Raw genomic sequence first — 27,352 nt, 5'->3', positions numbered from 1 at the left:
CAATGCTAAGTATAGAAAGAAACTTGAAGCTTTGGACATACTAAATCTGCTTTCAGTCCAAGTGAAGTTGCAAAGTATCAGGAAACTTTTGGGCAACTGTTGTATACATTAGAAGAACTATTCCACGGATAAGTCAAACACCTGACATAATCGTTTTCACTGAATGTACATTATGTTTATTGCATCAGGTTCATATGTGACAGACCCAGCAGAGATGACAGCAGAGATGAGAAGGGTAGCCCATGGATTCCTCAACGTTGAGACCGAACCCATATATTCTCATGGTATTAAGTCAATAGATAGTAGGTGCAGGAGTCGAGCCAACATCACCATTCACTGTGATCATGGCTGATCATCTACAATCAGTACCCCATTCCTGCCTTCTCCCCATATCCCTTGACCCCGCTATCTATAAGAGCTCTATCTAACTCTCTCTTGAAAGCATCCAGAGAATTGCCCTCCACTGCCTTCTAAGGCAGAGCATTCCACAGATCCACAACTCTGGGTGAAAAAGTTTTTCCTTAGCTCCGTTCTAAATGACCTACCCTTTATTTTTAAACTGTGGTTCTGGACTCCCCCAACATCGGGAACATGTTTCACAAGTCAAACCAAGTCCGGAAGTTTCCTGTTACCTAGATCTTCCCACAGCTGATGAAGCACTAATCCTTTGTGTTGACCCAAACTGGAAAAAGCACTGAATGTAGCAAGGGTATATTGTGGGTGGGAACTGCAAGGTCCATTACCAAAAGGTGCTCAGTACTCACTGAATTGGCTAGGTCCTGACATCACTACTACATTGGGTCTCAAGCAGATGGATTCAAATTGACAAGGGACAAACCTTGTCATGATGTTGCCTGACACACTGAGTTCCTCCAGCAGATTGTTTTTGCTCCAGATTCCAGCAATCTGCCATCTCTTGTGCCTCCATTGATGTAGAAGATGTTGGACCAATTGCTGAGTAATAGGATTAGTTCAGATAACCAGGATTTACACAATGAGCTGAAAGACCCCTTTCTATGCTATATGACACTGACTTCTCTCTCTCCCTCTCTCTCTTTCTCCCTCCCCCCTCTCTCGCTCTCACTCTCCCTCTCACTACTTTCCTTTCTCAATTCTTTCTCTCTCTCTTTATGCCCACCATTGGTAGTATCTACAGATCTACAGGAGGCGCTACCTCATGAAGGCATTGTCCACAATCAAACGCCACCCACCTTCATCCAGGTCATGGCATCTTCTAGCAGCGGGCAGGAGGGTGTGAAGCCTGAAGTCCCAAACAACCAGATTCAAGAACAAGTACTTCCTTTAATCGATTCGGTTCTTGGAACAATCTGCACAACCCTACTCACTGTCTTGGTATGGTCACTTTGCACTACAATAGACATCCTGCTGTTCTAATTGTGCTCTCTTGCGTAATTTTATATAACTGATGTTGTTATTTTATACTTTTTTTAACCCGTGAATGCTTTGTATCTGATGTACTGTGCATGTGGTGCTGTGACAAAGTTTTCATGGCACCTCTGAATACACACGCTTGTGTACGTGATAATAAAATCACCTTTGACTTTCAGTTTTGCGCCTTCATGCTCCTCCAATCCCCTCGCCTCTCCATCCCGCTAGTCCCTTTCCCGCTCTAATCGCTGACGGATGACGCGGGATGCCCAGGAGACTTTAAATGCGGGGGAGAGCGGCGGGGCTGAGCAGAGAAACCGCAGAGAGGGAAATCCGGTGATCACTGGCAGAGGAACGATTCGGCAGGTATCCTACTGCAGCGATTTCGCGCGTGCGAATCAATTTAATTTCAAGAGTTTGTGTAACTAATTATATGGGCAAACTTAAATATTTAGGTTTGTTTCGAGATGTGGAAATATTTCTGTTATAAGGTTTTCTTTTTCGGGGTTTTAAATTCCGGCAGGTTCACGTTTCATCGTGTTCTTCCTGAAAATGGAAAAGTCGGAAAAACGGCAAGAAAATTCTTCTCAACTCGTTGGCTCAGGAACTGGATCAACAGAAAATCTGAGAAACCAGTTCGGTAAGGAGTCAGTGGCTACTAACGTTCTATAACCCGAGTGGGAGATAAACCGAACATGCCCAATTGAAGTGCAGAGAGAAAACCGAGGGAACTGAAGATGAATGGAAATAGAAGGGGGAAGCAGAGGAGGAGAGATAAGACCGAGGATAAACTTAGGGTGTTAAACTCGTTTAGTTTTGAAGGTTGAATATCGAACCTACCTATTGCCTGTACACACCCATAGATTATCCAACACCAGTAATTTTATTCAGCACATTGATCGCGCATTGATAATCAGGTAAAATATATATAGTATACCTCAGTAAGGACCTCTAAGTTTACCGGCAACCTTCTGCAAATTCTGAAAATCTCCGACTTTCTGGATTTTTGTGAGGGAGAAAGCTTTGTCCCAGTTGCACCATAAGCTGATATATCAGGAGAAGCTGCAGATAGGAGGCTTGCTCAGAGATGTAAGTTCCATTGCTCAGTTAGACATCTAAAACACGGTGGTTGAGAATAGCAGAGTAGGAGTTTTGCTTTTTCTCCCTGTCTCCTTACAGCACTCAGCTTATTGAGTCTATGTTGACTTGGGGTAGTCTCATTAATCCTTTCCCCCACATCCCCTATAACCTATTCTATCTCACATGCCTATCAACTGCAACCTCCACCCCCCATTTCCCTTACCACCCACCAACACTAGGGACAATTCACAGTGGTCTGTTACCTACCAAATCACACATCTCAGAGACATGGGAGAAAACTGGAGCATCCAAGGGAATCCCCCTCCCCCTGTGTTACAGGGAAAAGATGCAAACTTCAGGGATGGAGGTCAGAGTTAACCAGGTCCTTGGAGCTGAGAGACAGCTCCATTACCCACAGTGCTTCACTGCTGCAGTTGGGGATGACAGAATACATGTCAACCCCAAGGGACAGGATGGAAGTGGGTTTGGAAGAAGGAAACAGAAGGGTCAGCAACAATAAATGGGATGAATCAGATGGGGCAGGAGATAGAATAGGAACAGTGTAGGAGCTGAGATTGGTGTGGGACTGAGGAATGGTAGGTTGGCTTCTGAAATGTGCTCCATAAGAATCTAATCAAAATCAATGACTACCATGATTAATGGTAACAAGTTGTAGGAAATTGTTGAGAATAGAACTATGTTTTAGCTGCTACTATCTGATTCTCTATCAGCTGCTTACTTACTGAAATTGAAATCTGCACCACATATTGTTTGAAGATGAGGAAGACCGGGAATTATGGAAAGTTAAAGGCAAAAATAAAATTATCCTGCTGGAGGAGGGTAGGAATAGCCTATGTGCTGAATAGCTGTTGCCGGCAATGAAGAGCAGATAAAATAAATCGGCAATCCTCCTATACCATTCAACATCTCAATAGATCAAGTAAGGAATTTTGAAATGTTACCTCTGTTTTAATCAAATACGTACAAAGCAATTTCTAGTGAAGAGTCAACAAACAGATAACATGGTTTAGTGATATTGGTTGAAGGATTACTATAACAAGACTAAAACTCCCTTGTTTTCTCCCAACTCTAAGGACCTAGTCATCTCTGAACTCTGTTGCTGGAGTTTGCATCTTCTTCCCATCACCCCCTTGAGGCTCCAGTTTTCTCCCACTTCACTGAATGGATGATAAAGAGGCAGGTTGACACCTCCAACAGCACCTCAGTACTGCCCCCTGATTCATGAGGAACAAAATGATTGCAACTCCAGATCCAATGTCGCATAAAAACCACAATAAACCTAAAAAGAACACAATAAATATAAATATGGAAGCAATCCAATAACACACAATGTACAATCATTATTGGGAGCCATTGCATCTCTGCACACTGCTATTTTCCTTATCACCACGGGACTATCAGTTTACATTCAGTCTAGGACTTTAATCTTAAATCAAATTCAGTAGCAGGGGATGGTATTTAGCAATGATAATTAAGTGTGGATACCATATTCTGAAAAATATGGGAATTCACTAACTCATTGACTGGTTCCGTATGGGACAGTTTGAATATTGGGTTTTAGATGACTGGGATGAACTAATGCATAAGTAAATAGACCTAGTTTGGTGGAGCTCAGCAAATCTGAAGAGAAATGGACAATCGACGTTTCAGGTTGCGACCCTTCATCTGGACTGAGAGGGTAGATTGGGTGATATCTGGTGTAAGAAGGTGGAACAAGAGCTGGTGAGCAACAAGTGAATCCAGGTGACGAGGGAGAGAGGCAGCTGGAAGACAGGGAGAGAAGAAATAGTGACAGAGACTGGGAGGTGATAAAAGGGCTGCAGATGGTTGAACCTGATAAGAAAGGAAGGCAGGGCATTGGAGCCAAATTACAGAAGCAGGGAGGGCAGATGGGAACAGTGGTGGAAGGGGCCCAGTGGAAGCAGGAGTGTGTGGGTGATGGGCAAATGGGGTGGGTGGGGGGAGGTAGAGACTGTGTAGTGGGTGTTGGGATGTTTAGGAGGAGCTTGGTAAATCAAGAGGACAGAGTAAGTAGTAATATAGTAGTGATGATCTTTGCCTATCAAACAGTAATGAACTACAATAGACTGAGTGTATCAGCAGCATAACAGATCAGTGCAGCGAGCTGAGGTGTGAACATTGGTTTGCACCAAGTAAAGCCTTCATTGTTGGGAATGCTGGGGATCTGTATGGTACATTTTGATTTTCTGCTCTCTAAGTCTTGTACTCAGAAACATCAGGAGTTCTTGGGGATTTATTTTAGGGATCTTTCTTTGAGCAGCAAACACAAATCCAGGAAGACCCAAAGGATGTTTTGCTTGTGAAATGCCAGTTATTTTCCAAGCCTATCTTTCCTCTGATAAACATCATCTGACCAATACAATAATAATAACTTAATTTATATAGCACTTTTCATATATTAGGATACAGGCTAAAAGTTCTTTGCATAGATTGTAAAGATAAATCAATATAGTTGTAAAAATATGAAAAATCTTAAGTAAAGAGAAACATTATATAGAATGACATGCAATCCAATATAGAAAATTATATAAATCTAATCAACATCAACCATCAGTAAGTAATCCTATAATTAGGCCAAATTAAATGTTTCAAAGATCCCGGCATTTCTCAGTCAGTTGAGTATTCCAGATTTTTGGTGCATAAGAGCAGAAGGCCACATCACTAGTTCTCACATGCTTGGCTCCAGGAATACTAAGCATGCCAGCATTCTTGGATCTAAGATTACGATCAGGGATGTAAGAGGATAAACATTCCAAGACATGTGGAGGAGCTACAGTAGATTATTCTGAGTCTTGTTGTTCCTTTCTGTGCCTTGTGACGTATCGGGTAGCAATTCTGCAATTTCTTCAGCATCTGTCTGTTATTTTATGAGGCCAAGTTGCTAGCTCAACAGTCAGCCTAGCACGGATGGAAAGATGTGCAAGGAGCTGGCCAGATTTGAACCTGGGACCATTCGCCTTGAAGTCCGGTGGGGATGCCTCTACACCACCAGTCAATTCAGAGTATTGCAAATTTGATCCTAAAGGACACAGGCAGCCAATGTAATGATTCCAAAACTGATCAAATGTGCCCAGATTTTCTTTTTTTTGGTTAAGATTCTTGCTGCTGTATTTTGAACAATCTGTAGCCAATTTATATCTTTCTTAGGCAGTCCTGAAAAGAGTGCATTACAGTTGGCTAATCAGCTAAATACAAAAACATCTTGAGATGTTGTAAGCAATTGAACTCTTGCAATGTTCCTTCAATGAAAAGAATGCAGTCTTAATAATCTGGTTAATATATGATTTGAAATTTAGCTCAGACAATAATAATGCCTAAATTCTTTACCTCTGGCTTGATTTGAGGGCTAAAGGTATGTGATTATCTTACATTGTAATCCATTATTTTGATCAAGTTTATTTCTAAGATTCACACTTTTTTATTGCTAGCAATAACCAAATTTCTTTTTTTTCTTATTTATTTTAATGCTAGTAAGACACTGGACCAGAGGGTTTAAAGTCCCTGGGTTATCTGGTGTAAAAGACAAATACAGTTGTGTGTTGGCTGCATAGCTGTGGTAATTCACCTTTTGATTTAAAATAATCTGACATGATAGGAGCATGTAGATTGAGGACAACAACAGTCAAGAATTGATCCTTGCAGTACACCAAACACAAAACACTGGCCACAGATCAGAAAGAAGCAGTACAGGGAGGGCGGGGAGAAAAATTACAGTATCAGTGACAGTAAGTTGAAAGCAGATCAGAACATGAATCATTATTTCATAATGATTCATTCATAATGGCTCTTTTGGAAGAGGACAGCGAGGCTTGAGAGGAAGTGCGGCGACGGCCATTTTCAAATTGTCCAATTGCTTCTCAGATCGGAGTTCTGAGAGGCGGGACTGCGCAGGCACGTGAAGGAGGGAAGATATATAAAGAATGCCGCCTTAAGAAGCGGGCAGCGGAGTGAGCCGGGCGCAGAGTGTAGGGCTTGGGCTCAGAGGGCTTAGGCGGAAGAGGGCACAGTAGGCTTATCTTTTAGTTCTTGTATTTTCAGTTATTTGGGAGGTATGAGTGTGAGGGCAGCTTGTTGTTCTCGGTGTCGGATGTGGGAGATCCTGGAGTCTCCGAGCCTCCCAGATGTCCACATCTGCGCCAGGTGCGCCGAACTGCAGCTCCTGAGGGACCGAGTTAGGGAATTGGAGCTGCAGCTCGATGACCTTCGCCTGGTCAGGGAGAGTGAGGAGGTGATAGAGAGGAGTTACAGGCAGGTGGTCACTCCGGGACCATGGGAGGCAGATAGGTGGGTTACAGTCAGGAAGGGGAAGAGGCAGGTACTAGAGAGTACCCCAGTGGCTGTACCCCTTGACAATAAGTACTCATGTTTGAGTACTGTTGGGGGGGGACAGCCTACCTGGTGGGAGTGACAGTGGCCGAGCCTCCGGCACAGAGGACGGCCCTGTAGCTCAGAAGGGTAGGGTTAGAAGAAAGAGGTCCATAGTAATAGGGGACTCAATAGTCAGGGGCTCGGACAGGCGTTTCTGTGGAGGTGACCGGGAGTCCCGGATGGTAATTTGCCTCCCTGGTGCCAGGGTTCAGGACGTTTCTGATCGCGTCTAAGATATCCTGAAGTGGGAGGGTGAAGAGCCAGAGGTCGTGGTACATGTAGGTACCAATGACATAGGAAGGAAAGGGGAAAAGGTCCTGAAACGAGAGTATAGGGAGTTAGGAAGGCAGTTAAGAAGAAGGACCGCAAAGGTAGTAATCTCGGGATTACTGCCTGTGCCACGCGACAGTGAGAGTAGGAATAGAATTAGGTGGAGGATGAATGCGTGGCTGTGGGATTGGAGCAGGGGGCAGGGATTCAAGTTTCTGGATCATTGAGACCTCTTCTGGGGCAGGAGTGACCTGTTCAAGAAGGACGGGTTACACTTGAAGTGTGGGGGGACCAATATCCTAGCGGGGAGGTTTGCTAGGGCTACAGGGCGGACTTTAAACTAGTAAGATGGGGGGGGCGTGACTATTTGAGGAGACTATGGGAGAGGAGGTTAGTTCACCAGTGGAGCAAATAAATAGACAGTGTGTGAGGGAGGAAAGGCAGGTGATGGAGAAGGGATGCGCTCAGCCCGAAGATGTAGGGGAGAAGAAAGAAAAGGATAATAAATTTGAATGCATTGTTAGGGATGGAAAGAGAGGAGGAGATGGAGAGTATCTTAAATGTATCTATTTTAATGCTAGGAGCATTGTAAGAAAGGTGGATGAGCTTAAAGCGTGGATTGATACCTGGAATTATGATGTTGTAGCTATTAGTGAAACATGGTTGCAGGAAGGGTGTGATTGGCAACTAAATATTCCTGGATTTAGTTGCTTCAGGTGTGATAGAGTAGGAGGGGCCAGAGGAGGAGGTGTTGCATTGCTTGTCCGAGAAAATCTTATGGCGGTGCTTTGGAAGGATAGATTAGAGAGCTCCTCTAGGGAGGCCATTTGGGTGGAATTGAAGAATGGGAAAGGTGCAGTAACACTGATAGGAGTGTATTATAGGCCACCTAATGGGGCGCGTGAGTTGGAAGAGCAAATGTGTAAGGAGATAGCAGATATTTGTAGTAAACACAAGGTGGTGATTGTGGGAGATTTTAATTTTCCACACGTAGACTGGGAAGCTCATTCTGTAAAAGGGCTGGATGGTTTAGAGTTTGTGAAATGTGTGCAGGATAGTTTTTTGCAACAATACATAGAAGTACCGACTAGAGGTGGGGCAGTGTTGGATCTCCTGTTAGGGAATGCGATAGGTCAGCTGACAGATGTATGTGTTGGGGAGCACTTCTGGTCCAGAGATCACAATAGCATTAGCTTCAATATAATTATGGAGAAGGACAGGACTGGACCTAGAGTTGAGATTTTTGATTGGAGAAAGGCTAACTTTGAGGGGATGCGAAGGGATTTAGAGAGAGTGGATTGGGTCAAGTTGTTTTATGGGAAGGATGTAATAGAGAAATGGAGGTCATTTAAGGTTGAAATTATGAGGGTACAGAATCTTTATGTTCCTGTTAGGTTGAAAGGAAAGGTTAAAGGTTTGAAAGCACCATGGTTTTCAAGGGATATTAGAAATTTGGTTCAGAAAAAGAGGGATGTCTACAATAGATATAGGCAGCATGGAGTAAAGGAATTGCTCGAGGAATATAAAGAATGTAAAAGGAATCTTAAGAAAGAGATTAGAAAAGCTAAAAGAAGATACGAGGTTGGTTTGGCAAATAAGGTGAAAGTAAATCCGAAAGGTTTCTACAGTTATATTAAAAGCAAGAGGATAGTGAGGGATAAAATTGGCCCCTTAGAGAATCAGAGTGGTCAGCTATGTGTGGAACCAAAGGAGATGGGAGAGATTTTGAATGATTTCTTCTCTTCGGTATTCACTAAGGAGAAGGATATTGAATTGTCTAAGGTGTGGGAAACAAGTAAGGAAGTTATGGAACCTAAGACAATTAAAGAGGTGGAGGTACTGGCGCTTTTAAGAAATTTAAAAGTGGATAAATCTCCGGGTCCTGACAGGATATTCCCCAGGACCTTGAGGGAAGTTTGTGTAGAAATAGCAGGAGCTCTGACAGAGATCTTTAAGATGTCATTAGAAACGGGGATTGTGCCGGAGGATTGGCGTATTGCTCATGTGGTTCCATTGTTTAAAAAGGGTTCTAGAAGGAAGCCTAGCAATTATAGACCTGTCAGTTTGACATCAGTGGTGGGTAAATTAATGGAAAGTATTCTTAGAGATAGTATTTATAATTATCTGGATAGACAGGATCTGATTAGAAGTAGCCAGCATGGATTTGTGCGTGGAAGGTCATGTTTGACAAACCTTATTGAATTTTTTGAAGAAGTTACGAGGAATGTTGACGAGGGTAAGGCAGTGGATGTAGTCTATATGGACTTCAGCAAAGCCTTTGACAAAGTTCCACATGGAGGGTTAGTTAAGAAGGTTCATTCGTTAGGTATTAATGCTGGAGTAATAAAATGGATTCAACAGTGGCTAGATGGGAGATGCCAGAGAGTAGTGGTGGCTAATTGTTTATCGGGATGGAGGCCGGTGACTAGCGGGGTGCCTCAGGGATCTGTTTTGGGCCCAATGTTGTTTGTAATATACATAAATGATCTGGATGATGAGGTGGTAAATTGGATTAGTAAGTATGCCGATGATACTAAGGTAGGAGGAGTTGTGGATAATGAGGTGGATTTTCAAAGCTTGCAGGGAGGTTTATGCCAGTTAGAAGAATGGGCTGAACGTTGGCAGATGGAGTTTAATGCTGAGAAGTGTGAGGTTCTACATTTTGGCAGGAATAATCCAAAAAGAACATACAGAGTAAATGGTAGGGCATTGAGGAATGCAGAGGAACGGAGAGATCTAGGAATAACTGTGCATAGTTCCCTGAAAGTGGAGTCTCATGTAGATAGGGTGGTGAAGAGGGCTTTTGGAACGCGGCCTTTATAAATCAAAGCATTGAGTACAGAAGTTGGGATGTAATGCTAAAGTTGTACAAGGCATTGGTAAGGCCAAATTTGGAATATTGTGTGCAGTTCTGGTCACCGAATTATAGGAAAGATATCAATAAATTAGAGAGAGTGCAGAGACGATTTACTAGGATGTTACCTGGGTTTCAGCAATTAAGTTACAGAGAAAGGTTGAACAAGTTAGGTCTCTATTCATTGGAGCGTAGAAGGTTGAGGGGGGATTTGATCGAGGTATTTAAAATTTTGAGAGGGATAGATAGAGTTGACGTGAACAGGCTGTTTCCATTGAGAGTAGGGGAGATTCAAACTAGAGGACATGATTTGAGAGTTAGGGGGCAGAAGTTTAAGGGAAACACGAGGGGGTATTTCTTTACTCAGAGAGTGATAGCTGTGTGGAATGAGCTTCCTGTAGAAGTAGTAAAGGCCAGTTCAGTTGTGTCATTTAAGGTAAAATTGGATAGGTATATGGACAGGAAAGGAGTGAAGGGTTATGGGCTGAGTGCGGGTAGGTGGGACTAGGTGAGATTAAGGGTTCGGCACGGACTAGGAGGGCCGAGATGGCCTGTTTCCGTGCTGTGATTGTTATATGGTTATATGGTTATATTATCACAGAATGAGTCTGAGTGGCTCTGGAAAGAGCAGCATTTATTGGTCATCCCTATTGACTCTTTCTTGAACCACTGCAATGTATGAGGATGTTTCCACAGCACTAACAAGAAGCTGAGGAATTTCCATCCAGTTTCCATATCGTGATAATTTTTGAAATGTGGCTGGTGTGTAAATTTGAGGTAATATCTTTTCAAGCTGTTCATCATTGCTTAAGATTTAAGAGTATGCAGAATCTCTTGTGTCTCCTTTGCTAGTTTGTCTTGGGGAAGAGTTTGCAAAGAATCACCCAATGATTTGCCTGACTGTAAGTGTGTTAGTTTGTGTATGTGCACTGTACTGTATATTGGAAAATATGAAATTTCTTGCACCCATATACAGCTAACTGTGTATTTAACTGAGTGCAGACCTAAGCAAATTGCATGTGCACCTTACTAGTGTCCTGATGGGTCTTGGCCCGAAATGTCGACTGTTTATTCCCCTCTAGGTTGAATTAAGAAAAGAAAACATTCGAAAGAGAAATGGAATCATGGACATTTTGAGATTCATCACTTCCTTTCCAATCAGCAGAACCCACTATTGCCTGTTCTCACATGAACATAACCAGCTTCCATTTCAATGCATTGCTACAGCTTTTATAATATTACTTCCAGTTGTACGAAGTTCTACGTTCCCCCAACATTCTTGATAAATAAGAAGACTGGTGATTATCTTACATTGTAATCTATTATTTTGATCTTTCCTATAACTAGAAATATTTCCTCTACTCTATCAAAAGATCATAATTTAAAGACCTCTATCAATTCACCACTTGGTTTATTCTTTTCAAAAGTAGAAACCCATTTAGTTTGCCCCATTCTACATATTAATATATACCCAAACCCCTCCTTGTAAATCTTATTTACAACACTTACATCCTGCCCATTGACATTTAGGGGGGCAATGAGAGTCCTTCATCTATGTCCATACATACCATCGCACACAGGTTCTTCATTGCTGTTTCCATAACAATTTGCTTGACCAGTCAGGGTTGTTAGCCCTAAGCTGAACCCACAAACCAGGAGAACTGGTGTACCACTCTTAATCTGGCCTCTATCCTTTGACCTGTTTGGTATGGGTGACCCTACCAAGAGCCAAAGCATAAGGTACTGCATTTAGCCAACAAGGCTCCCCGGGTCACTCTCCTCCAAATACTATGGCAAAATTGTGGTCCTTGCAGAGGATTTACAACCCTAGTGCCTTTGTATTCTCTTTGAAGAATGTTGGTCAGAAATGTATAAATGTGGTCCAATCCATATTAAAATCATTTTATTGTAATTCCCTATTTAAAAAAATTAGTCATCTGAAAATAAAATGTATAATTATCAGATGTTGTGGTCCATGTAGGGACCAATGACATGGATAGGAAGAAGGAGGAGGTCCTGCAAAAACAATTTAGAGAGTTAGGTGCAAAGTTAAAGGACAGGACCATCCAGGGTTGCAATCTCAGGATTGCTCCCTGTGCCACGTGTGAGTGAGGCTAGTAATAGGAAGATAATGCAGCTAAATATGTGGTTAAGGAGATGGTGCAGGAGGGAGGGCTTTATCTTTCTAGACAATTGGGCTTTGTTTCAGGAAAAGTGGGACCTGTTCGGATGGGACTAACAAGGGGACTAACATCTTTGCGGGTAGGTTAGCTAGTGCTGCTCCAGGGAGATTTAAACTACATTTGGAGGGGGAGAGGAACCAGAGTGTTAGAGCAGATGGTGAAGTGGAGGAGGCTAAAGGTCATGTGAGGACTGCTTGTGTGGACAGAATCAAAGGTTTGTATGTGATAGAAATGTTCTCAGGTACCAAACTGAAGAGACTGGGGAAGAGGCGTCTGGCTCTTGAATAGAGAAAGATAGGAGACAGCGTGTAAGAGAGGATAGGCAGATGACAGAGAGCGGATGCACTCAGACCGAAGGTTTGAGATGTATCTATTTTAACGCAAGGAGTGTTGTGAACAAAGTGGATCAGTTCTTGGAGATATGATGTGGTGGCCATTACAGAGACTTGGATGGATCAGGGACAGGAATGGTTAACAGAAGTGCCGGGTTTTAGATGTTTCAGAAAGGACAGGGAGAGAGGCAAAAGAGGTGGGGGTGTGGCACTGTTGATCAGAGGTAGTGTCACGGCTGCAGAAAAGGTGGATGTCATGGAGGGATTGTCTACAGAGTGTCTGTGGGTGGAGATTAGGAACAGGAAGGGGTCAATAACTTTATTGGGTGTTTTTAATCGGCCGCCCAGTAGTAACAGGGATATTGAGGAGCAGATAGGGAAACAGATCCTGGAAAGGTTAATAATAACAGTTGTTGTGATGGGAGATTTTAAGTTCCCAAATATAGATTGGCATCTCCCTAGAGCAAGGGGTTTAGATGGGGTGGAGTTTGTTAGGTGTGTTCAGGAAGGTTTCTTGACACAATACTGTATGTAGATAAGCCTACAAGAGGAGAGGTTGTACTCGGTTTAGTATTGGGAAATGAACCTGGTCAGGTGTCAGATCTCTCAGTGGGAGACCACTTTGGAGATAGTGATCATAATTCTATCTCCTTTACAATAGCATTGGAAAGAGATAGGAACAGAGAAGTTAGAAAAGTGTTTAATTGGAGTAAGGGGAATTATGAAGCTATTAGGCAGGAAATTGGAAGCTTAAATTGGAAACAGATGTTCTCAAGGCAAAGTACGGAAGAAGTGTGGCAAATGTTCAGGGTGTAGTCAAGTGCAACGTGCTTCTAAAGAAACACACGGAGGCAGAATGCCTTTACTGATTCAAAATCGCACGCTTAAATCTCTCCTCCCATGGGCCCCTGCGACCCGCGGGGCGGACATGACATTAGACTGTCCCCGGAAGGTCCGCCCCGAGCAGGTAGTTCCAAATGCGCTACCACGTGTTCGCCCGCGGCTCCTGATGGCGGTTTGAGACCCAGTGTGTGCAGGCCACCACAAGGGAATATCTGTGTGAAGTTCTGCATAGATACATTACAATGAGACAGGGAAGTTATGGTAGAGTGCAGGAACCATGGTGGACAAAGGCTGTAATAAATCTGGTCAAAAAGAAAAGAAAAGCTTACAAAAGGTTCAGAGAGCTAGGTAATGTTAGAGATCTAAAAGATTGTAAGGCTAACAGGAAGGAGCCTAAGAAGGAAATTAGGAGAGCCAGAAGGGGTCATGAGAAGTCCTTGGCAGGCAGAATTAAGGAAAATCCCAAGGCATTCTACAAGTATGTGAAGAGCAAGAGGATAAGACATGAAAGGATAGGACCTATCAAGTGTGACAGTGGTAAAGTGTGTATGGAACCAGAGGAAATAACAGAGGTACTTAATGAATACTTTAATTCAATATTCACTATGGAAAAGGCTCTTGGTGATAATAATGATGCCCTGCAGCAGATTGTAAAGCTTGAGCAGGTAGATATTAAGAAAGAGGATGTGCTGGAGCTTTTTGAAAGCATCAGGTTGGATAAGTTGCCAGGCACAGATGAGATGTACCCCAGGCTACTGTGGGAAGTGAGGGAAGAGATTGCTGAGCCTCTGGCGATGATCTTTGCATCATCAATGGGGACGGGAGAGGTTCCAGAGGATTGGAGTGTTGCGAATATTGTTCCTTTATTCAATAAAGTGAGTAGAGATAGACCATTGAGTCTTACTTCAGTGGTTGGTAAGTTGATGGAGAAGATCCTGAGAGGCAGGATTTATGAACATTTAGAGAGGTATAATGCGATTAGGAATAGTCAGCACAGTTTTGTCAAGGGCTGTTCATGTCTTACGAGCCTGATTGAATTTTTTGAGGATGTGACTAAACATATTGATGAAGGAAGAACAGTATATGTAGTGTATATGGATTTCAGTGAGGCATTTGATAAGGTGCCCCATGCAAGGCTTATTGAGAAAGTAAGGAGGCATGTGGATCGAGAATTGGCTTGCTCACAGAAGACAAAGGGTGGTTGTACGCTGGTCATATTCTGCATGGAGGTTGGTCTCCAGTGCAGTGCCTCAAGGATCTGTTCTGTGACCCTTACTCTTTGTGATATTTATAAATGACCTGGATGAGGAAGTGGATAGATGGGTTAGTAAGTTTGCTGATGACACAAAGGTTGGAGGTGTTATGGATAGTGTGGAGGGCTGTCAGTGGGACATTGATAGGATGCAAAACTGGGCTGAGAAGTGGCAGATGGAGTTCAACCCAGATAAGTGTGAAGTGGTTCATTTTGGTAGATCAAATTTGATAGCAGAATATAGTATTAATGGTAAGACTCTTGGCAGTGTGGACGATCAGAGGGATCTTGGGGTCCGAGTCCATAGGCTGCTCAAAGCAGCTGTGCAGGGTGACTCAGTGGTTAAGAAGGTATAAGAAAGAATATTGGCTTTCATCAATTGTGGAATTGAATTTAGGAGCCAAGAGGTAATGTTGCAGCTATATAGGACCCTGGTCAGATCCCACTTGGAGTACTGTGCTCAGTTTTGGTCGCCTCACTACAGGAAAGACGTGGAAGCCATAGAAAGGGTGCAGAGGAGATTTACAAGGATGTTGCTTGGATTTGGGAGCATGTCTTATGAGGACAGGTTGAGTGAACTCGGCCTTTTCTCCTTGGAACGATGGAGGATGAGAGGTGACCTGATGGAGGTGTATAAGATATAGAGGGGCGTTGATTGTGTGGATAGTCAGAGGCTTTTTCCCAGGGCTGAAATGGTTGCCACAAGAGGACTAAGATTCAAAGTGCTGGGGAGAAGTCAGGGGTAATTTTTTTACTCAGAGTGGTGAGTGCGTGGAATAGGCTGCCGGCAATGGTGGTGGAGGCAGATACAATAGGGTCTTTTTAGAGACTTTTAGATAGGTACATGGAGCTTAGAAAAATAGAGGGCTATATGTAAGCCTAGTAATTTCTAGGCTAGGGACATGTTCAGCACAACCTTGTGTGCCAAAGGGCCTGTATTGTGCTGTAGGTTTTCTATCTTTCTATGTTTCTATAATTTGGATCCCAATTTTAATGATTACGTATCAGTATTCTGTGACTAATTTGGTGACCTGCCCTATTTGGATTCACACTTTAACATAATTTGGAACCTTTATATTTTTCTTACTTACATGCAATACCTAAAACATATTTTATTTTCCAATTCCACACTAGTTTGCAAAGTTTATTCTAGTTATGAAATATCTTGGTAACAACACAACTCCAACCAAGACATAGCTCACAAACTTATAAATTCTGTTTTTGATTTCAAAATCTGCACCATAAAAATAATTTTCAAACAACGATAAAAACATTGAACATTTTTTTTTGTTCTGGTTGTGTTACTTCTTGTAAAAATTGTGTATTAATGGTCTGGTGAATATTGCTTATCTGATGCTATGTGACTGTTATGCTGCTGCAAGTTAGTTTTTCATTGCACCATAAATGTATTTGCGCATCTCATAATAAACTAGAATTTCACTTGTTTGGACAGAGTGATAGGGCTGAGGATGGGGCAGCTGGTGTACATGTAGATGCAGTGTATATTGAGACTATGAGGATAGGGCAAAATTGCAGTCAGTGGGATGAGTTGAAATGTAACATGGGAGGAAAATTGAAAAAGATGATGAATACAGGACTGAAAGTGTTATATTTGAGTGAATGTAGTGTATGGAATAAAGTAGATGATCTTGCAGTACATTTAGAGATTGGTATGTATGACATTGTGGGCATCTCCAAGTCGTAGCTAAAAGAAGATCACAGTTGGGAGCATAACATCCAAGGATACTCATTGTATCAAAATGACAGACAAGTAGGCAGAAGGGGTAGGGATGTTGATAAAAAATGAAATTAAACTCTTAGAAAGCGGTAACATAGGATTAGAAGATGTAGAGTCCTTGTCAGTTGAGTTAAGAAACTGTAAGCATAAAAAGACCCTGATATATACAGGGTCTGTATCAGTATATACAGGAGTTATATACAGGCCTCTGAACAGTAGGCAAGAAGTTGGGTACAAATTCCACTGGGAGAGACAAAAAGCATGAAAAGGGGCTATGTTACGATTGTCATGGGGGATTTCAATATGTAGGTAGATTGGAAAAATCAGTTTGGTGCTGAATCTCAAGAGGTGGAATTTGTAGAATGCCTATGAGATAGATTTTGAGAGCAGCTTGAGGTTGAGCCCATTAGGGGAAAGGCAATTCTGGATTGGAGGTTGTGTAATGAACCAGATTTGATTAGGGAGCTTAAGGTAAAGGGACACTTAGGAGTCAGTGATCATAATATGATAGAATTCACTCTGCATTTTGAGAGGGCAAGCTAAAGTCAGATGTTTCAGTATAACTATGGAGTAAAGGGAAGTACAGAGGCATGAGGGAGGAGCTGGACAAAGTTGATTGGAAGGGGACACTAGCAGGGATGACTGCAGAGCTGCAATCACTGTAGTCACTGGAAGCAATTAGGTAGGGAGAGGATAGATACATCCTAAAGATGAAGAATTAAGTGAGGATGATGATGAGGCTGACAAGACAAGTCAAAGACAGCATAAAAGCAAAAGTGAAGGCATTTAATATAGCAAAATTTAGTGAGAAGTTAGAGAATTGTTAAGCTTTCAAAAAACTAACAGAAAACAACTAAAGGCATAGACTTTTCTATATGGAGAGAAAAAATCAGAGGTACAAGGGGACTTGGGAGTCTTCGTACAGGATTGTCTAAAGGTTAACTTGCAGGTTGAGTTAGTGGTGAGGAAGGCAAGTACAATGTTAACATCCATATCAAGAGGTCTCGAATATAAAAGCAAGGATGTCGAGGATTTATAAGGCATTGGTCAGACCACACTTGGATTATTGTAAATAATTCTGGGCTCCTTATCGAAGAAAATATGTGCTGTCATTGGAGAGGGCCAAGAGAAGGTTTATGAAAATGATTCAGAAATGGAAAGGTTAATGTATGAGGAGCATTTGATGGCTCTGGACCTGTACTCAGTAGAGTTTAAAGGAATGGGGGGGGGGATCTCATTGAAACCTATTGAATTTGAAGTGCCTAAATAGAGTGGATGTAGAGAGGATGTTTAGTTCTGGAGTCTAAGAACAGAGAGCACAGCCTCAGGATAGAGGGATTTCTGTTTAGAACAGAGATGAGGAGGAATTTCTTTAGCCAGAAGGTAGAGGATCTGTGGAATTTCTTGCAAAGTCATTGGGTATATTTGAAGCAGAGATTGATAAGTTCTTGATTAGTTAGGGTGTCAAATGTTAAGGGTAGAAGGCAGAAGAATGGGGCTGAGAGGGAGAATAAATCAGCCCTGTTGGAATGACGAAGCAGATGATGATCTGAACATCAAAGGAACATCTTGGACATCAAAGAATCACAGTATGGTGACAGCAATGAGGAGACCATTCTGCCCATCATGTCTGTGCTGGAAATTTACTAGAACAACTCATCTTGACCTTGCCATTATTTTCTTCACCATATCCAGTCTCCTCTCGCAGGCCACAGTGGAACCTGACTGAACAATCTGCAGGCAGTGCATTCCAGATTCCAACCACATGTTACATAAAATGGTTTTTCTCACCTCGTTATTCTTTTTTTCCCCATTTGTTTAATACCTGGGAGACTTTGACTACTCCAAGCCTCCCATCATCTCTCTCCAGTGCCTCTTATCATTTTACCAAATACCCTCAGTCTCCCCCTTAGAAAACAATACCAGTATCTCTTGTTTATCCTTGAAGGCTGTCAGCCTTCATCCTAGGAACCACTCCTGTAAATTTCCTCTGGACCTTCTCCAGTACCTCCATATCCTTCCTACGATAAGGCAACCAGAATTGAACACAGTTCTCTTGTTGAGATATGATCAGTGCTTTATAAAGGTTCAGCATGGTTTCCCTGTTTTTGCATCAGCTCAGACATTTTGTAGGAATATAACATTGAATTGCTTAGCAATATGCAGTATTTGAAGAAATAAATAAATTCAAATTCAATGACCCCACTTAGAGTACTGTTCTCAGCTGGTCGCCTCACTACAGGAAGGATGTGTAAGCCATAGAAAGGATGCAGAGGAGATTTACAAGGATGTTGCCTGGATTGGGGAGCATTCCTTATGAGAATAGTTTGAGTGAACTCAGCCTTTTCTCTTTGGAGCGACGGAGGATGAGAGGTGATCTGATAGAGGTGTATAAGATGATGAGAGGCATTGATCATGTGGATAGTCAGAGGCTTTTTCCCAGGGCTGAAATGGTTGCCACAAGAGGACACAGGTTTAAGGTGCTGGGGAGTAGGTACAGAAGAGATGTCAGGGGTAAGTTTTTTATTCAGAGAGTGATGAGTGAGTGGAATGGGCTGCTGGCAACGATGGTGGAGGTGGATACGATAGGGTATTTTTAGAGACTTTTAGAGAGGTACATGGAGCTCAGTAAAATAAAGGGCCATAGGTAAGCCTAGTAATTTCTAAGGTCGGGACATGTTCAGCATAACTTTGTGGGCTGAAGGGCCTGTATTGTGCTGTAGGTTTTCTATGTTTTTATGTATCTACAGAATTAAAGAAGAGACAATAAAATGAGTGGAAAACTGTAATGTACCATGCTATAAGCAAAGACAAACCTAAACCAAATTTAACTTCACTGAACATGCTGAAAAAGGAAAGCTGAAGTATTTCAAATGAACTTGTAAGTCATTTCACTGAACTGTAAGGTGCTTTAATTATTGACCTGTTTTGCAGGATTAGGACCAGGACAAGACCAGCATTTGTTACCTATCTCTAATAGCCTTGACAGGTGGTTTTCTATATCAGTGTTTAGATGTTTTAGAGAAGTGCCTAATTACTCTCTTCTCGGACAGAGTCATAGAGTCATATTTCATGTAAACAGGCCCATATTTGACTATACCCTTATTCCTCTAAACCAGGGGTTCCCAACCATGCTTAATAGTATTGGTCCATGACATAAAAGAGGTTAGGAACTCCTGCACTAAAACTTTCCATGTATCCATCCAAGTACCCCATAAGAATATAAGATAAAGTAGCAGAATTAAGCCATTCGGGCCATTGATTCAGCTCCATTCTCCCACCTTCTCCCCCTAAGCCTCAACACCCTTACTTATCAAGAACAGTGTCAAGGAATGACTGCGCAGGTGCATGCATGTCAGCGAGTTAGGCCAGTGGGAAGAATTTTTTTAAAAGACAGCTTTATAGAGCGGGCATCTGAAGAGCAGGAGTCAGAGTAGGAGGTCTTTGGCTCAACAGGTGATAATGGGTGGAGGCGAGGTAAGTTACTTGTGAAGTATAGGAATAGGAAGTATGTCTGTGAGGCCGGTGTTCTGTACTGGGTGCGGATGTGAGATGTCCAGGAGACTGCTGGCCTCCCAGACGGCCACATCTTTGCCAGGTGCATAGAGCTGCAGCTCCTCAGGGACCAGGTAAGGGAAAGTGAGGAGGTGATAGAGAGGAGCTATAGACAAGTAGTCACACTGGGGCCTCAGGAGACAGATAAGTGGGTAACAGTCAGGAGAGGGAAGAGCAAGAGTCAAATAGAGAGTATCTCTGTGGCTGTCCCCCTTAACAATAAGTATTCCTATTTCAGTACGGTTGGTGGGGGACAACCCACCTGGGGGAAGCAACAGTAGCCGCGCCTAGAAGGGTAGGGAAAAGAACAGGATGGTGCAGTGATAGGGGACTCTATAGTTGGGGGTTCAGACAGGCGATTCTGTGGATGCAGGAAAGAAACACCGATGATAGTTTGCCTCCCAGCTGCCAGGGTCCGGGGTGTTTCTGATTGCATCCAAGATATCCTGAAGTGGGAAGGTGAACAGCCAGAAGTCGTGGTACATATTGATACCAACGACATAGGTAGGAAAAGGGAGGAGGTCCTGAAAACAGACGACAGGGAGTTAGGAAGTAAGTTGAGAAGCAGGACCTCAAAGGTAGTAATCTCGGGATTACTGCCTGTGTCACGTGACAGTGAGTATAGGAATAGAGTGAGGTGGAGGATAAATGCGTGGCTGAGGGATTGGAGGCAGGGGGCAGGGATTCAGATTTCTGGATCATTGGGACCTTTTTTAGGGCAGGCGTGACCTGTACAAAAAGGTCAGGTTGCACTTGAATCTGAGGGGGACCAATATGTTGGCAAGGAGGTTTGCTAAGTTTATTGGGGAGAGTTTAAACTAGAATTGCTGGGGGAGTGGGAACTGGACTGCAGAGACGGAGGAAAGGGTAGTTGGCTCACAAATCAAAAATGTTTGTAGACAGTGTGAGAGGAAGGATAGGCAGGTGACAGAGAAGGGATACACTCAGACTGATGGTTTGAGATGTGTCTATTTTAAAGCAAAGAGTATCATGAACAAAGCGGATGAGCTTAGAGCATGGATCAGTACTTGGCGTTATTATGTTGCGGCCATTACAGAGATTTGGATGGCTCAGGGGCAGGAATGGCTACTTAGAGTGCCAGGCTTTAGGTGTTTCAGAAAGGACAGGGAGGGAAGCAGAAGAGGTGGGGGCGTGGTACTGCTGATCAGAGATAGTGTTGCAGCTGCAGAAAAGGAGGAAGTCATGGAGGGATTGTCTACTGAGTTTCTGTGAGTGGAAGTTAGGAACAGGAAGGGATCAATAACTCTACTGGGTGTTTTTTATAGACCACCCAATAGTAACAGGGACATCGAGGAGCAGATAGGGAGACAGATTCTGGAAAGATGCAATAATAACAGGGTTGATGTGGTGGGAGATTTTAATTTCCCAAATATTGATTGGCATCTCCCTAGAGCAAGGGGTTTAGATGGGGTGGAGTTTGTTAGGTGTGTTCAGGAGGGTTTCTTGACACAGTATGTAGATAAGCCTACAAGAGGAGAGGCTGTACTTGATTTGGTATTGGGAAATGAACCTGGTCAGGTGTCAGATCTCTCAGTGGGAGAGCATTTTGGAGATGGTGATCACAATTCTATCTCCTTTACCATTGCATTGGAGAGGGATAGGAACAGAAAAGTTAGGAAAGCATTTAACTGGTGTAAGGGGAAATATGAAGCTATCAGGGAACTTGGACACATAAATTGGGAACAGATGTTCTCAGGGAAATGTACAGAGAAATGTGGCAAATGTTCATGGGATATTCTGCATAGGTACATTCAAATGAGACAGGGAAAGGATGGTAGGGTACTGGAACCATAGTGTATAAAGTCTGTTGAAAATTTAGTCAAGAAGAAAAGCTTACGAAAGGTTCAAAAAAACTGGGTAATGATAGAGATCTAGAAGATTATAAGGCTAGCTGGAAGGAGCTTAAGAATGAAATTAGGAGAGCCAGAAGGGGCCAAGAGAAGGCTTTTGCGAGAAGGATTAATGAAAATCCCAAGACATTCTACAAGTATGTGAAGAGCAAGATGATAAGACATGAGAGAATAGGACTAATCAAGTGTGACTGTGGAAAATTGTGTATGGAATCAGAGGAGATAGTGGAGGTAATGAATACTTTGCTTCAGTATTCACTACGGAAAAGGGCCTTGGTGATTGTAGGGGTGACTTATAGCGGACTGAAAAGCTTGAGCACATAGACATTAAGAAAGAGGATGTGCTGCAACTTTTAGAAAGCATTAAGTTGGATAAGTCACCGGGACGGGACGAGATGTACCTGAGGCCTCTGTGGGAGGCGAGGGAGGAGATTGTTGAGCCTCTGGCAATGATCTTTGCATCAGCAATGGGGACAGGAGAGGTTCCAGATGATTTGAGGGTTGCAGATGTTGTTTCCTTATTCAAGAAAGGGAGGAGATATAGCCCAGGAAATTACAGACCAGTGAGTCTTACTTCAGTAGTTGGTAAGTTGATGGAGAAGATCCTGAGAGGCAGGACTTATGTGCATTTGGGGAGGTATAATTTGATTAGGAATAGTCAGCATGGCCTTGTCAAATGCAGGTTGTGCCTTACGAGCCTGATTGAATTTTTTGAGGGTGTGAGTAAACACAGTGATGAAGGTAGAGCAGTTGATGTCATGTATATAGATTTCAGCAAGGCCTTTGACAAGGTACCCCATGCAAGGCTTATGGAGAAAGTAAGGAGGCATGGGATCCAAGGGGACCCTGCTTTGTGGTCCCAGAATTGGCTTGCCCACAGAAGGCAAAGAGTGATTGTAGACGTGTCATATTCTGCATTGAGGTTGGTGACCAGTGGTGTGCCTCAGGAATCTGTTCTGGGACACCTTGTCTTCCTGATTTTTATAAATGGCCTGGATGAGGAAGTGGATGGATGGGTTAGTAAATTTGCTGATGACGCAAAGGTTGGGGGTGTTGTGGATAGTATAGAGGGCTGTCAGAGGTTACAGTGGGACATTGATAGGATGCAAAACTGGGCTGAGAAGTGGCAGATAGAGTTCAACCCAGATAAGTATGAAGTGGTTCATTTTGGTAGGTCAAATATGATGGTAGAATATATTATTAATGGTAAGACTCTTGACAGTGTGGAAGATCAGAGGGATCTTGGGGTCCGAGTCCAAGGTCGCTCAAAGCAGCTGCGCAGGTCGACTCTGTGGTTAAAAAGGCATATGGTGCATTGGCCTTCATCAACTGTGGGAATGAATTCAAGAGCCAAGAGGTAATGTTACAGCTGTATAGAACCCTGGTAAGTTCTTGGATTACTGTGTTCAGTTCTGGTCACCTCACTACAGGAAGGATGTGGAAATTATAAAAAGGTGCTGAGGAGATTTCCAAGGATGTTACTTGGATTGGGGTGCATGCCTTATGAGAATAAGTTGAGTGAAATTGGCCTTTTCTCCTTGGAGCGATGGAGGATGAGAGGTGACCTGATTGAGTTGTTTCAGATGATGAATGGCATTGATCCTGTGGATAGTCAGAGGCTTTTTCTCAGAGCTGAAATGGCTAACACAAGAGGGCACAGTTTTAAGGTTCTTGGAAGTAGGTACAGAGGGAATGTCAGGAGTAAGATTTTTACACAGAGAGTAGTGAGTGCGTGAAATGGAAGCGGCTACAACAGAGTCTTTTAAGAGGCTCCTGGATAAGTACACGAAGCTTAGAAATATCGAGGGCTACGGCTAACCCTAGGTAATTTCTAAAGTAAGTACATATTCAGCAATGCATTGTGGGCCAAAGTGCCTGTATTGTGCTGTAGGTTTTCTATGTTTCCATGTTTAACCTATCAATCCCTGCCTTAAATACATAATGACGACCTCTGCATCATCTGTGGAATGAATTCCACAGATACACCACCCTTTGGCTGAAGAAATTCCTCATGACCTCAGTTATAAAGGACCATCCCTTTTTTCTGAGGCATAGATTCTCCCAATGGAAACTTTTAAATGATGTTAATGTGGAACAGACTCGATGGGCTGAATGGCCTTATTCTGCTCCTATGTCTTATGTACCCATCTCAATCATTTCTTCTAGCAGGTCATTCAATATAACAACAACCCTCTGGGTGAAAAAGTTGTCCCTTGAGTTCTTATTAAATCTCCCTTTTCATCTTAAACTTAAGCCTCTAGCTTTTGATTCCTCAACCCTGGGGAAAAAGATTTTGCTCATTCACCCTATCAAGGTTTTATACAAACAAAGACATGGTGATATAAGTCTGCAGATGCTTGGATCTGGAGCAACAGACAAACTGTTGGGGGGAACTCAATGGGTCAGGGAGTATCTGTGAGGAAAATGGATAGTTGACATCTTAAGTTTAGACCCTTCAACTGGACTGAAATAGTTTGTGGTTACGTTATCTGGAGCATTAAACCTTTTGCGGGCATTTCACTTAACCCAAGTTTCTGATAACTCCACCCACTCTCACCATAGATGTCCTGTGAGATCCTCAGCTGGCTCCACTCACTGCACCAAGCTGACCATTGATGATTCAATGCATCACCTTAAAATCTGTGCTCCCACTGCATCCCTGCCCTGGCCCACTGGGTATCAATACCCTCCTGAAAATCTGATCTTCCCAAGCACAGACACCCAGGCCTCTCTGAGGCACCGCAGAAACCACTATATATGACTAATTGGTGTAAGTGACACCTCCAAGACAATTCAAGTTTATTGTCATATGCACAAGAATGGTGAGGTACAGGTATGATGAAAAACTTGTTTGCAGCAACATCACAGGCATATAGCTTCAGACAAAACTCATGACATAAACATAAATTATATTTAACTTATATAAGACAGAGAAGAGTTTGAAAGACTCTTCAATATAAGATATTAGTGCAAAGGAGAATACAATCAGCGACAAGACTTTCTAATCCAGGCAACATCTTTGGGAAGGCAAAAGAGATAGCAGATACGGGAATCTGAAGGGACACTCAAGATGCTGGAAAAGCTCAGTGTGATGAGAATCATCTGTGGATGGTTCAGTTCTTTGCTGAGAGTGATGGGCTCATGCATTGGCACCTTATCCCCATCAGGATGGTGTTAGATCAGATGTTATAACAAACTTTAAGCTTTAAGGTGGCATCAATACGTTGCACCGCTGACTGATGGACTTGGAGTCTTTGTCCTTGGAGCCCTAAACAGTGAACCTTTGCCGTTCTCCACATTATAAAATTAAATCTGGCTGATGAATGATGCCGATCACCACAACAATAGGAGAAAGGCAAGAAGTGCTGGCTTTTCCCAGATACCAATACTGAAAATGAATAAACTTTTTAAAATAAAGTGAGTTCCTGTGAATGGAAACTAGCAAACCAATAAAGCACCATTGAACTGCTTGGGTGAAGAAGAAGCTTAGCCCTCAGATCATACAATGAGAAAGAACAGCATCCCAATTCTGTAAACAAGTTCACCATATGGTTACCACCTGGGTGTAGTGCAGAATCTTTCTTCATTCTGTGTAGATGTTCTCGGGGATGTATGATACCTGGTTTAGAGCATCTAAGAACTGTTTTAAAGGGAAATGTTTGATCTCTCTGTGTTTCAGGAGCAGAGCAGTTTACACCATACACCAACATTATCATGCCAAGCCTATTTGGGATCATCAGTTTTTTGGGCATCATAGGCAACTCCATTGTAATCTACACCATTGTAAAGAAGACCAAGTTGAGGTACAAGCACACAGTGCCCGATGTATTTATTTTCAACTTGTCCTTGGTTGATCTGTTGTTTCTTCTGGGAATGCCTTTCCTCATTCATCAGCTTGTCGGGAATGGATCCTGGCATTTTGGAGCAGTCATGTGCACCACCATAACCAGCTTAGACAGCAACAGCCAAGTCACCAGCACCTATATACTGACTGCAATGACCATTGATCGTTACCTGGCCACAGTTCACCCTCTGAAATCAGCCTACTTGCGCACACCATCCATGGCTACCTTGGTGGTCTGCTTAGTTTGGCTGGTGTCGTTCTTAACCATCATCCCAGTGTGGCTGTACAGTGGATTAATGCTACGACCTGACGGCACGGTTGGTTGTGCTTTACTTTTGCCCAACCCACCCACTGACATTTACTGGTTTACACTTTACCAATTCATACTGGCTTTTGCCACCCCTCTGGTTATCATCTGTGTTATTTACTTTAAGATCCTTCGGCACATGTCTACAACTGTCGTCCCACTACCACAGCGAAGTATAAGATTGAGAACAAGGAAAATGACCCGGATGGCAGTGGCTATTTGTTCAACTTTTTTCATATGTTGGGGACCTTTCTATATCCTTCAGCTGGTACACCTAAGAATTGAACAGCCAAGCATCACTTTCTTCTGTGTCTACAACTTTGCCATCAGCCTGGGCTATGCCAACAGCTGTATCAACCCCTTTTTGTACCTTGTCTTGAGTGAGAATTTCAAGCGGCGCTTTCTGGTGGCAATCCAACCCACTCGTCAGCAGGTCCGGGTGGATAACAGTGAGGCAGAAGGAAGCATGTCTATCAGGCTCACCGGCAAACTCTCTCAACGCACTCGCTTCACAGGAGAGTTCTCACAAAGTGTTTTGCCCGTAACAGTTACAGTTCAGTGATGGTCCATCCAGTGGTGAATATTTGAAAGATATCCCAAGAGAAGATATCCTACTTTCATTAATACCACCAAACTCATGATACTAATTTGAAGGTCTACATAACTGAGAAAATCTCTAGGAAGCAAAAGACATTGGAAACCTTGTCAGAACTGCTCTCACCTTATTACTGTTAATGTCAGAAGCATTACTGAACCCCACTTGTGCAAAAGCAACCAACATTTTCCTCTTGAAAAACTGGTGCTGGCTAAGATAGTTATAAATTGCTCCTCATATAAGTAAGTGGCAAAGGAATGAAGGAGGGGAGAGGGACAGGGAGAAGGGCAGTGGGGGGAGATAGAGAGAGAGAGGAGAGAGAGAGTGGGAGAGAGTGAGAGAGAGGCACAGTGAAATAAGCTGGGGAAAAGGACAAATGGGACTGTGTTGCTGGGACCTGGCATGGACACAATGGACCATTCCTTCACACTGTTGCAGAATTTATATGTACACTTAGTGAAGTGGAGTAGCCTCTGACAAATTTTCCAGCAATCAGCCTTCCCTCTTTCCTACCATCCCTCAGCTGAACTCAGATCAAAGCCCAACAGGGATGAACAGATGGAAGGAAACCTGCACAATACGAAATGGGGGGTTGGTCATATGTCACTTTAGTGGGATTCGTGATTCCCAGATGATGAAGAACATTTTAATGTCTGTTCATGCTGACACTATCCCAGTGTGATGAAAGAGACGTCCTGTGGAAATCAAGGATGAGTAAGGGGGAAGGTGAATGAGAGAGTGTTAGTTATAGTACAGCTGATAGAAACATTATCAATGATAAGCATGAAATTTACTATGGAATTGTAGCTGATAGAACACAGAGAAGGGT

At 42.9% G+C, this 27,352-nt stretch overlaps 1 protein-coding gene across 1 annotated transcript; it reads left to right on the top strand.

Annotated features, from left to right (window-relative positions):
- Positions 1-1,644: 1,644 nt before the first annotated feature.
- On the top strand, positions 1,645-26,490 carry LOC132380270 (melanin-concentrating hormone receptor 1-like). The gene is made up of 3 exons (XM_059949026.1): positions 1,645-1,780; positions 1,913-2,029; positions 25,457-26,490. Exons 1-3 carry the CDS (start codon positions 1,645-1,647, stop codon positions 26,488-26,490), a joined length of 1,287 nt encoding a protein of 428 aa, XP_059805009.1.
- The last annotated feature ends 862 nt before the right edge of the window (positions 26,491-27,352 follow it).

The sequence above is a fragment of the Hypanus sabinus genome, chromosome 23 (genome assembly GCF_030144855.1).
Source record: "Hypanus sabinus isolate sHypSab1 chromosome 23, sHypSab1.hap1, whole genome shotgun sequence".
In the NCBI taxonomy this organism is placed as follows: domain Eukaryota; kingdom Metazoa; phylum Chordata; class Chondrichthyes; order Myliobatiformes; family Dasyatidae; genus Hypanus; species Hypanus sabinus.
Note: the sequence above shows the minus strand (reverse complement) of the source record. Positions and strands in the feature narration are given on the sequence as shown.

Excerpts from the sequence above, each read along its gene's own strand:
- LOC132380270 (XM_059949026.1), top strand. The coding sequence starts at position 1,645 with ATGACGCGGGATGCCCAGGAGACTTTAAATGCGGGGGAGAGCGGCGGG. Across the intron at positions 1,781-1,912 it reads CTACTGCAGCGATTTCGCGC|GTTCACGTTTCATCGTGTTC; the intron begins GTGCGAATCAAT and ends AAATTCCGGCAG. Across the intron at positions 2,030-25,456 it reads AAATCTGAGAAACCAGTTCG|GAGCAGAGCAGTTTACACCA; the intron begins GTAAGGAGTCAG and ends TCTGTGTTTCAG.